General features: G+C 35.4%; 1 protein-coding gene across 7 annotated transcripts in view; it reads left to right on the forward strand.

Moving 5' to 3' along the window:
- Positions 1 to 12,800, forward strand: part of Wwp1 (WW domain containing E3 ubiquitin protein ligase 1) — a 92,182-nt gene that overhangs the window by 66,713 nt on the left and 12,669 nt on the right. For all 7 annotated transcript variants that reach the window (XM_031366527.1, XM_031366524.1, XM_031366526.1 and 4 more), the window contains 5 exons: positions 2,307 to 2,466; positions 5,559 to 5,692; positions 5,790 to 5,930; positions 10,314 to 10,434; positions 11,342 to 11,446. In XM_031366527.1, the coding sequence (XP_031222387.1) occupies positions 2,307 to 2,466; positions 5,559 to 5,692; positions 5,790 to 5,930; positions 10,314 to 10,434; positions 11,342 to 11,446 (661 nt within the window). The remainder of the gene's footprint in view (positions 1 to 2,306; positions 2,467 to 5,558; positions 5,693 to 5,789; positions 5,931 to 10,313; positions 10,435 to 11,341; positions 11,447 to 12,800) is intronic.

The following is a 12,800-nucleotide window of genomic DNA, read 5'->3' on the forward strand; positions in this document are numbered from 1 at the left end:
TTTTTTTGTAAAGGAACATATTACGAGCTTTAATTTCAGGGAAGTTTTCTTCTATTTTATCTTTGAATATTTTTTTCTGTTCTATTTGTTCTTTTCTTTCTTCAGGAACATCAGTCATGGGTATGTGGACTCTCCTTTGTCAGTCAACATGTCTGTCATCTTTTCTCTAGTCATTCTGATCCCAGTGCTTTTCCTGTTTGCTTCTCTGAAGCCTGTCTTCATGTTTGCCTCTCTGAAGCCTGTCTTCATGTCACTGTTTGCAGGATTGTTCTATGTTTTGCTGCTTTTCATGTGATTTTTCTTCATTTGCTGTTTTACTGTTTTCTTCATTTTCTTCTTTAGGCCCCGCTAGCTCCTATGTGTTGGTTCATGATTCTTTCATATGTCTAGTTTGAGAGTGTGGAGCTGAGCTTGTGTTGAAAGTCAATTCTTCTCGCTCTTTCTAGTTAGGAGCTTCTCTTTGTGTTGGTATTAGGGTAAGGGCTTTTGTCATCGATAACCATTCTTTTGGATCAGTGCAGTTTCCTCTAGTTTGCTGCTTTCTAAAAGTGATCTGAAGCAACTGAAGATTTTATTCTTAGCATGTGGGCGTGTGGGCGTGTGCGCAGTTGTGTGTGTGTGTGTGTGTGTGTGTGTGTGTGTGTGTGTATACATGTAAACACATTATTACTAGAATTTACTTATTTTTCTTTTCTGAGGAAAATGTCTTAATTGAACCCAACCACGAAGTGAAGTTACTTAGTTAACTTACTATTTTGAACCTGATTTAGTTATATGAGTTAATATTAATTCACAGTTTTGTTTTGTAACTGTCTTCTGTACCCCTCAAGTAGTTTTAGGGAATATTTTTTAAAATTGTATTAATCATTTATAAACAAAATAGAAGACCATATGAATCACCATAGATTCATATTAACATTTTCAAATTGCTTGACAGTATTACTAGATTGAAATGAAGAATTAAAATTGTGTCTTTTCTTGACCAGATGTGGTTATAGCTTTAATGCCAGCATGCAGGAGGCAAAGGCAGACAGATTCCATTTGAAGCCAGCCCTGTCAAAGCTACATAGTGTCTTAGAAAACAAACAAACAAGCAAACGAACAATGATAACGATGCAGGCTTTTCTTTAAAAACAGTATACCCATGTTTCTGCTTTTACTGGCACTAACTGAACTGAGTCTGTTATGATAGCATGCAGTCATCATGATAGATAATTCCCACCACTGTATTAAAAAAATAGGTTAATGTACGTAGAAAATTTCTTTCCTTAAAGTCAATCATATTTATTAGCAGGTTCATAATGAGGAATTGGCAACTCACTGCTCACAGTAAATATTTGAGTTTGTACTCTCACTTTAGAACATTTTGTGTATGTTTATTTTTGTGTTAAAAATTACTAAAGTGAAGCAAAATAGGTGGTTAAAAGTAAGTACTTAGCGCATTTAAAGATTTCACTTCTTTTTAATTTTAGGATCCTTTTGAATACATTTGCTATGCAATTTGAACTGTTCTATTAAAGCCAGCTATGCCAGCCCTTAGGAACCTGAGGCAGGATGGCTACTACAGACTCAAAGCCAGTGTGGGTGGGCTACATATCAAATTCAGACTAACCTGAGCTGTAGAGTAAGACCTTACTTCAAAAACAAGACAAAACACCTGTTTTATTGCAGCAGTGTTATGTGCTGTAATGTCACCATCAGATACTTAGCGCAGTGCCTTTTCCATGGCTTAGCATGAACAAAACCCTGGATTCAATACCTAGAAACAACAACAACCCCCCCCCCATAAAAGCTTGTTATGTAGATATTACAGAATGCCTGTACAAGTTAAGAATACTGAAAATATATCTACATGGCTTTTACCTTTAAGTTTAATGTGCATAAAGATATATTTTCAGATTGATATTGCACAATGAATGCAATGCCATATACATACTGTCCTCTGACATTGCTTCAAAATTTGCTAAAATTGGAATGAAATGGGATTCAGAAAAAGTGTTATCTATATAGGTTGAATTAAATGTGAAGAAAGATAACCAAATGAATTTGTGATGTAAAAAGTATATACATGTGAACAACAGTGAGCTTGCAATTTGACTCTGCAGAATTAGCAGGACTTGGAATGGAAAGCCAGATCATTAAATAGAAATTGAGGAGAGCTAAGAAATGAGTAGAGGTGTGTGTGCCTGCATGTATGTGTATGTGCATGCATTGCATTTATTTATTTATGGATCTATATAAGACCATTTTTAATCCATATATATATATATAAATACTAAAAGTAATCTTGACTTATTTTCTTATAGAGAATGGTTTTTCTTGCTTTCCCATGAAGTTTTGAACCCAATGTATTGCTTATTTGAGTATGCAGGCAAGAATAACTATTGTTTACAGATAAATCCAGCATCAACTATAAATCCTGACCATCTTTCATACTTCTGTTTTATTGGTCGCTTTATTGCAATGGTGAGTTTCCAACTTTCAGTTATTTTATTTATATATTGCTTACTTCAAAAGTTTTTTAGGGGCTAGGGAGATGGCTCAGTGGGTAAATTTCTTGCCAAGTAGGATCAAAGACTGGTGTTCTGATCCTCAGTGGCCTGCGTGTAATTCTGATTCTTATAAGGCAATATGTAATCCTCAGAGCAAACTGGCTAGGTAAATTAGCTGAAACTACAACTTTCATATTTGGTTTGTTTGATTGAAAAATTCTGTCTCAATATGGTGGTGAATAATATAAGGAGACAATACTGGCCTTGGGTCTGCATTCACATGTGCATATCACATACACAGGCATGTGTAAAAAAGTGTATTTTATAAAAATCTTTTGAAAAAGACTATATCCTCCCTTAGTTACAAACAACTTACAGTTGCTGGGGGACATGTCAGATTTCTCAGTCATGAGCATTACCAGTAATCTTCCCTGTTTTAAGTAAACAGTATTTCACCCATGCTCATTCAAGCAACCCAAATTGAAGACAATAGGATGAGTGTGCTAGTGCACAGACACACAGACACACACATACACATACACAGACACACACAGACACACACAGACATACACACACAAACACACTGACATGAAGATAGAAGGGAAAAATTGTTGGGAAGCAAAGTGCATTGGGAGTGGGAAGATAATATGATAATAGGAAGATGATTAAAGAAGTACAGTGTGTATGGATTAAGTTTAGGGAGAATAAATAAAATTAAGAAAAAAAATAAAAGGCTTTATTTGTTACTCACTTCATGTGGAGAAAAAGGGATGGTATTATTTAACTCAAGGAAAATCTGAGTCACTAAGTAAGTACACTAACTTAGTGCTTTTAGAATTTTCAGAGCTTTGCAATTGACCTTTGTGTATTGTTGTCTTTTGATAGGTGTTTATAATTTTTACACTACATTATCCATTAACTCATTTAGTAAGTGTCCATTAAGAGTCTACAATAATCCCATGCCCATTTCTATGCACTGGGTATTAAAGAATAACAACAACAAAATGGTACAGTTCCTCCTCTTGGGATCTAAATTCTGTAATGCGGGGTGGAGTTGGGCATTGCTTTTTCATATAAGTGGTTAAAACAGCCCTCTGAGCATGAGTGGAAATGTGAAGAAGGCAAGAGACTGGGTCACATGGATACCTTGGAGAAGAACACTTTGGGCTCATAGAACAGTAGTAGGTCAATGCTTACAGGGTTTAGAAATGCCTCATATCTGAGAGAATATGGTGAGAAATGAAATTGAGAAATAACATGTAGAACTTTTTAGGGAACTCATGTAAGGGTTTTGAGTAGGTCAGTTAAGTGCCATGAGTTAAGTAACACCAAAAAGAAATCCTCTACTCTGGGCAGCGGCAAACAGAGGCAGAGACACAGACAGTTTGTAGAGGTCATAATGAAACCTCAGAGATGTTGAATCTGTAGTTGTAAGTATGTGAAGTGGTTTGGATTCAGGTTATATTCTGAAATTTGAAAGAAATAGGATTGAGGGAAGGCATAAGAATTAAAATGAGGCACCAAAATGCATGGCTTGTGCGTCTGTTTGAAATTACCATTTGTAAGAGGGTGCTTTGGTGGCAAGAACAAATACAGGAGGTAAGCAAAGTCAAGAATGTTGGATTTTTTTCTCCATTCAGGATGCATATAAGCATCCAGTGGAGGTGTAAACAAGATAGATATCTAAGTCTGGTGACAAGGAGATGTCTAGGTCACCTAGACATGAGGCATTTGGGATTCAAAATACATAGAGAATATCAAAAACTCATGGTTGTGTTAAGGAATAGTGGGACAGAGGAATTAAGGAATATTTATAAACTGAGGGAATGAAAAGGAGTGGGAAAAAAAAAAACCTACCTGAGATTAGAAAATCAAGTAAGTGATTCTCAGAAAAAAATGGTAGAAGGAAGGGTATTTCAAAGTAGATACCATAGTTAGCCCTTTCATATGCACATATAACAGGTTTGGCATCAGCCATTTAGCCAGGTGAGAAATGTTTGAGTGCCAGCATGGGAAGGTTGGTGTGTATTCAAATGTAGGCATCTGTTTTAGAAAAGTTCAAGTGCGGTATCATAGAGAATTTGGTAACAATTAATAGTATTCTGTTATTGTAGTTTAAGTTGATAACCTGCTTCAACTTCCTGTGTGCTGGATTATAGCCATGTGCCACCAAGCCCAGCTGAGGACAAAGAACTGGATGAACCCCATTACATAAGAAGTATTGGAGCAATGACTTTGAATAAAAGGGAGAAGTCTTTATTGCTCACAAAAGTGGTAGACATATATTTGCAATAGGAGTATGAGATTTCAGATGCTAATGGTGAGCAGATGGGTAGACTGCACAAAAGTGCTCCTGGTTACCATTTCCTATGTTCAGTAAGTTTACTTGAGGATAAAGGAGGAGCAGTGAGTAGTCATCTGAGACAGGGAAACTGAATGGAGTAAGTAGACAATGCTTCCTATGAGGTTGCTGGCCACAGCTAGCTAGCTTGCTATGTGTACTTCTAGCATGTTATACCAGTGTATAGGCAGAGTAAATTCTAAGTTGATTTTGTCTAAATTTGGGAGTTTGTTAGAAATACCGTAGGAAGGGTTTGAAACTATATAAGAAGATAATTTCAGACTTATTGGTTGAATATAAATGGATTAAGTAATGAGAGTTTTAGATATTATGGGTTCAAAACTCACTAGTGTCTCTCTCTTCCTGTATTCATGCTGTATGTAAACATGAAGACACAGGTCCTACAGATTAAGAAAGGAGTGGAACAAAGTACATGGGGCTTTTTATTTCTGTGTCTAAGTTAATTATTAAAAATATTTAAATGTGGCAGAAGTTGGTAATAAAGTCTCCACATCTTTTTATAGTTTTGTGTGCATTATGTTTGACCTATGAAGTACATTTTTCATTGTAGTTTTCTATGCTTTGCATAGTATGATAATCTCCACAATTTATACCATTGAATAGTGCTTTTTAATATGTAAAGTCACATGATTTCTAATTTGTCACTGTGCTCTAAATATTATTACTTTGTAAGTTTAAAGAAAATGTTTTATTTTTTTTTATAGGCACTATTCCATGGAAAGTTTATTGATACTGGTTTCTCTTTACCATTCTACAAGCGTATGCTAAGTAAAAAACTTACTATTAAGGATTTGGAATCTATTGACACTGAATTTTACAACTCTCTAATCTGGATAAGGTTTGAAGTTTTTCTTTTTTTTTCATTGAGGTATTTACTTGAAACCCATTTATATACTATGTTTATATGCAAACTCACTATTTTTTTCTTAATCCAGAGATAACAATATTGAAGAATGTGGCTTAGAAATGTACTTTTCTGTAGACATGGAGATTCTGGGAAAAGTTACTTCACATGATTTAAAGTTGGGAGGTTCCAATATCCTGGTGACAGAAGAAAACAAAGATGAATATATTGGGTAGGTTGATAGAGCTGATTGAATTCATTCTGTAGAAGTTATAGAATATAATTAGAAATATCCTATATGTACACTCTTAATTTTATTAGCTTTTACAAAACCCTTGGGAAACTCTCACCAGGTCTTTCTCTGCTGAGTCAGAGCCCTGTGCACTAGAGCTGGTCCACATCTCCTACTCCTGGTTTCTTGAAGTAACACAATGTATACCATCATCACTTTCCTATTTGCATTCACAATAGGCATTCTCTCTTTTGACCAGATCAGAAGCCATGACAGCATTGCTGCTGAAAAGCGATTTTCAGTCTTCAAAATCTCAGAAAGAAAAGTTGTATGTTCTCCCTCATACGTGAATCCTAGCCTATTACACATATACATATACAGTGTAATATGTGTGTATAAGTACATATAGAGGGGCTGGAGAAATGGCTCAGAGGTTAAGAGCACTGACTGCTCTTCCAAAGGTCCTGAGTTTAATTCCTAGCAACTACATGGTGGCTCACAACCATCTGTAATGAGATCTGATGCCCTCTTCTGGTGTGTCTGAAGACAGCTACAGTGTACTTAGATATAATAATTAATAAATCTTTTAAAAAAAGTACACATATGTACAGTATAACATGAAGAAGGGAGAACAGAAAAGAGTAACTATTGTCAGAGATGATAATGGAAGACTGAATGAATGTAGTTAACTGAAACTTGATTCATAAGAGGATATAAAGTTCATTGTTTTTCTAGTTTCATCTGCCATTTTTTGTTGATGGATAAATACAAGCAAATAAATATTCAGTAGTGAAAATGTAAAATCCAGTGTGAAGCTTCACAGCTTCAGAATGGCTATTCTGTCTCTATAGAAAGTTTATGGGGATGAATAGATGTGGGGTCTGGTTAATTTGGGTATATGATTTTTTTATTTTTAAGTTCTTTATGATAAAAATTTCAATTAAAGTACCTTGCAGAGACGGTATAACCTCTTCATTTACAGATGAAGGGCCTGAGCTCTACCAGGAACAGGCAGAATTATGTCTGAGAACTCCCTTTTCACTGTCATTTCATCCCACACTACTCTCTTACTCTTGAAAAGTTTTATTATTTATTTTGGCTTTGCAAGAATGGCTTTGGCTTTGGCTTTGTGGTACTTGTTCTGTAGACTAGCCTAGACTCAAACTCAGAGACCCACTTACTTTTGCTGGGAATAAAGGTGTGTGCCAACACACATGGCCCATATTCCCAATCTTTAACTTGTACATAATAGTATTTTATTGGTATATATTTAGTGTGCATGATGGTGGATTGTATAAAGAAATTTCAAGGAATCATGGGCTTTGAGTATATTCCATCTTGCATTTCTTCCTCCTGGCCTTACTGCCTTCTGCTATTCTGATCCTTTCCCCAGTTCCTTTTCTGTTTTTCTATCACACAGGACAGCTAGAAAATTGGATCAGCAGTTAAGAGCATTTGCTGGTCCTGCACTAAACCCCAGTTTGGTTCCCAGAACCCACATGATAGCTCACAACCATTTGTAACTCTAATGCCAGATCTGACACTCTCTGTCCTCTGCAGGCACCAGGCATTCACATGGTGTATATAACATATGTGCAGGCAAATATTCATCCATATAAAATCAGAAACATCTTTGAAGAAAAAAGGAATGAGTATATATCTTTCTGAAGTAAAAGGGAGCATGAAATATTTGCTTTTCTGTCTGGTTTATATCACTAAATATAGTCAACTCTAATTTTATGCATTTTCATCAAATTGAGATTATAAATATAATTAGATTATTTCTCTTTTCCTTCCCTTCAAACCCTCTCCCATGTACCTTTGCTGTCTTTCAAATTCATGGCCCCATTTTTTCATTAATTGTTGTTATATGTATATATGTATATGCATATATATTCCTAATTATAACCTATTCAGTCTATATGATGTTAATTGTATGCATATTTTCAGGGCTGTATGGTATTGGATAAACAGTATACTCTTCCCTGTTTTTTAGTAGTTATTATAGAAGCAAGCTAGATTACATGCTCATTGACAGTATAGAAGGATTCTCTTTTCACTGCTTCCTTGCTAGCATTTGTTGTTTTCTCTGTGGTGGCAACTCTGGAGTAAGGTGGAATCTCTGTCTTTTAGTTTGCATTTCTGTGATGACTAATGATATTGTTTTTGTTTTTGATTTTTTGCATTTGTTCCTCATCTTTCAAGAACTGCCCATTCATTAGACAAAAGTCACGTGTCTATTTAATTCTAGGGCCTGTATTTTATCAAATTGATCCATGTGTCTGTTTTTGAGCCAGCTCATTTATTTTTCTGACGGTGATTGTGTATAAATTGAAACCATCATGGTGATATACCTATAGCATTCTTCTTTTTGATCTTGATTGCTAGGTTTTTCTGGGATATTTTGTGTTTCCCTACAAATTTTAGGATCTTTTAATTTTTTTTGCAAAATGTCATTGAAATTTGACAAGATTTCCATTGAGTCTATATCTTTGCTTTTAACAGTAGCTATTTTCATGCTACTAATTCTGCTGCTACAAGAGCACAGGTGGCTTCCATCTTCTGTTTTCTTCAGTTTCCTTCGGTAGTGTTTTTGTATTGTTATTACTTTTACTTTCTTGATTGAATTTATTCCAAAGCTTTATTTACTTCCTGTCTATTACTAATGTGATTGTGTTTCTGATTTCTTTTTCAGCATGTTCATTACTGGTGTATAGAAAAGCTATTAACTAACTTCTATTAAAATTATTAATAGCTGATAAATATGTGTATGGATTGTGTCATGTTACTTTGCTAAACATGTTTATTAGTTCCAAGAGGTTTTTGGTGGGTAGTCTTCAGCATTTTATATATAGAATAATAATTTCTGCTAATAGAAATCATATCGTTAAATACTATGTATTGTATTGTTAAATACTGATCCACAAGGCCTGATTGCCTCCAGGGACAAGAGAAACTACTATGTGACCTTGCTTCTTAATTTAAAACTATTGGTTGAATAAAGATGCCTACAGCCTATAGCTGGGCAAAAGAAAGATAAGACTGGGTTAGAGTTTCCAGGTTTAGGGTCTAAGGGAGTACCATGAGGGGAAGAAGGAGAAGAAGGTGGATAGAGGAAAAGATACCTTGGGTAGGTGACTCATGAAAACATGGCCCCGAGGGCTGCTGGCCCATTGGAGGTAAGAGCAGCCCAGATCAAACATAGGTAGTCATATCTTAGGGTTATGGGTAAGGAAGTAGACATAATACATAGAGGATAGATACCTCCCCATCTCTAGTTTGTGTGTCTTTTACCTGGGAACTGAATAATCAAAGGTGGGATAGAACCCCCTGTTGAGAATTAGTAATTACTATAACAAGAGCAATTACAGCCTTTGTTTCTTTCTTGCCTCAGTACTCTTACTACTTCAAGTCATATACTAAGTAAGCGCCTATCTCAGTCCTGTCAGAAATGCATTGAAGTTTTTCCCATTTACTGCAAAGGCTGTAGATTACTCAGCCACAGCCTTCATTATGTTGTTATGTAATACTAGGTCCTTCATTGCTAATGTCTTGAAGAGTTGTACTTTGTCAAAGGCTTTTTCTCCATCCGCTGAGATCCTATGTGATTTCTATTCTGTAGTCTCAGTCTCAGTCCCCCAGTCTGTCTTTCATATGTGTGTCTGTATATCTGTAAATCTCTCTATTCTTGTGAGGTTTTGGTATCAGGTGATAACTGTCTTTATCAAATGACTTTGATGGACTTCGTTCTGATTTTATGGATTACTTTGCAGAGCACTGCTATTCTCTAAGTGTGAGTCAAGGCCTGAGCCATATTTCTTAGGAAGATACTTTATTACTGTTTTGATCTCGCTGCTTTTTATAGGTCCATTTAAGTTGTTTATATTCTCTTCATATAGTTATGGTAGATCATATATGTCAAGAAATGTATTATTTCTTCTAGATTTTCCTTTTATTGGAATATGGAAAGGGTATATAGGTGGGTTTCGAGGGAGGAAAGTGAAGGGAGAAAGGTTGAGGTGGGTGTGGGTAGGTGGGGGAAGCACTGTCTCAGGCAAATGGGAGGGCAGATGGGGGAAGAACTCAGAGGGGGTACTGGAAAAGAGGGGCAACGTTTGGAATTAAAATAAAACTAATTTTTTTTAAAAAAAAAGCAAAAAATTATAATCTCAAAAATAAAAGTAACTAAAAGTGATAGCTTGAATTTGTTAATGGAAAAATGTTAACTTTAAAAATAACATATGTATACATACATGCTTGTTTTGTGCACATATTTGAGTACTATATTTAGAAAAAGAAAAGGAATTTAAAGTTTTCTTGGTGTTTTTGTCCCTTAGCTTTGTATATACATAACCTCTTTTCAAATACTATTTTTATTTTCAGTTTAATGACAGAATGGCGTTTTTCTCGAGGAGTACAAGAACAGACCAAAGCTTTCCTTGATGGGTTTAATGAAGTTGTTCCCCTTCAGTGGCTACAGTACTTTGATGAAAAAGAATTGGAGGTTAGGCTCTTTTATTATATGATTGTAGGGAATGCTGTTTCTGGAATGGGTGGGCTTTAAGTGTTTCCTCTCCCTTTCCAGTCTCACTTCATCTCTAGTCTCCATATTCAGTGTTGTCTCTTCCTTTGTTCTGCCCATATGGGCCCTGAAGTCATGTTCCTCCTGTTTCAGCCTCCCATGGTGGTGCCAACAGTCTCCACCATGTATAGCTTGTTTCACTGTTTTATATAACAGTGTCCACACATTTTAGTACAATATTGATTTTTCTCATTTATCTAAAGGTATGTGGATTTTATGTTTTGTGATGTTTTAAGAACAATGGTATTGCAAGGACAATATCATCAATCATTGTCATCTATTAGGAGTCATAAAGAGGAATTCAATCACTATTAATAATTTAAGGAAGTTTCAGAAATCTTAAATTTAAGTGACTTTCTTGAAAGATGAGGTTTTTAAATGAATTACTAGTAGTCCTGACTGCATGTAAAGAAGGTTATTGGGTACACATCAGAAGTGGGTCTATTTATATAAAATAAAATACATATAAAATTTACCATTTCAATGATTTTTTTAAGTACGCAGTTCAATAGTATTAAGTATGACAGCATTGTAATACATGAAATCTTGGGAATTCTTCCATCTTATAAAATTGAAACTCATTAAACACAAAGCTTGTATACATGGTGAGTGCCAGGCCTACCAGGACTACATCCATCATCATGAGCCCCTGCCTCAGGGAGGAGGTGAAGGAGAATACCAACAAACTGGCAGAACCTAGTGTGACAAACTGTTCTACTCAGAATGTAGTTTTAGAAACTACTATAAATAATAAAAAGACAAAGAAACAACAACAAACCCCATAGTCTTTCTAATCTTTGCTGTGGCTCATGCTGTGTTCCTTTCCTAGGTTATGCTGTGTGGCATGCAAGAGGTTGACTTGGCCGACTGGCAGAGAAATACTGTTTATCGACATTATACAAGAAATAGCAAGCAAATTATATGGTTTTGGCAGGTACTTGCTTTATCTGTTTTGAGACAAATCATTTGAAGAATTTTCTGATAAGAAAGTGGTTTTAAAGCCGGGCAGTGGTGGCACACGCCTTTAATCCCAGCACATGGGAGGCAGAGGCAGGCGGATTTCTGAGTTCGAGGCCAGCCTGGTCTACAGAGTGAGTTCCAGGACAGCCAGGGCTACACAGAGAAACCCTGTCTCAAAAAACCAAAAAAAAAGAAAAAAGAAAAAAGACAGTGGTTTTAAGTAATTTATGAATAATTTTTGAGACTTTGGACCTGTATTTTAGCCTCCCAATACTTTCACTATTTTCTAGATGGAGGTATGAGTAGTGTTTGGTAGTAGCACAGTATTCTATGAATTCTGCACTCTGAGAAGTGGAGTATGGGGTTTTGTTTGACTGGTTTTAGATTTATTGGGGCTCTACATTGAGAAAGGGACTGTGTAGACAGCCCAGACTGGTCTTGGATTTGCTTTCATCTTGTCTCAGCTTATTCAATGTTAGGATTATAGGCATCTTCCATCACATCCAGCCAGGTGTGTGTTTTTAGTGATATGGTCAGTGCTGGGTTTAATTCTTCTGAAGATGATAATATGCTAAAGAATTAGAGTAATTCAGACAATGATATACAAGAATGATTATTTGTTCTTACCGTATTTTGGCTTCAACTCTTATCAGGTAGGTCTCAGAATATCCAATGCACCATACTAATATTTAAGTACATTTTAAGAGATATGTTGTTTTGTTTTATTTTATGTGTTAAAGATTTTAAATCTCTAATCCTGGCATATTCTTTCCATAACTATTTTATTAACTACAACTCATTTGAGCAATTTAATGGTTGGACTTCTGGTAATTTTCACATGAAATTTTATATTATCATGGGGAGATTTTCCAAAAGGTACATTTTTTCATAGCAATGATTCCCATTAGTTTATTGCATAATATTTTCCCTTCTGGAAGCCTGCCTTAAAATATTCATCAATATATACAAAATGTGTCTAAATAATTTAGGAACTTAAGTTCATATAAACCAAAGGTATTTACTTGTATTACTGAACTGCTTGCCTTAGGTAAAATAGTGAGGTTTATGATGGAGTTGATAATAAAACGTGTTTCCCATGTCATTTGGTGTTGTGACGTTCAGATCCATTCTGAGAAACCAGAGATTTAGCCTCAATTCCAATTTAGAATAAATGAATTTTTCTTACTGCTAGTAGGAGGGCAGCTTTAAGTCCCCTTCTGAGGTTTTAAGGCATATATTATAAGGGTGTGTTTTACAGCTATCCATGTAATTCATAGCTGAGCAGGAATATCATTTTATTTCCAGAAGTTGTTTCTTTTTTTTTTTTT

This window comes from Mastomys coucha, unplaced genomic scaffold, assembly GCF_008632895.1.
Source record: "Mastomys coucha isolate ucsf_1 unplaced genomic scaffold, UCSF_Mcou_1 pScaffold14, whole genome shotgun sequence".
Lineage (NCBI taxonomy): Eukaryota > Metazoa > Chordata > Mammalia > Rodentia > Muridae > Mastomys > Mastomys coucha.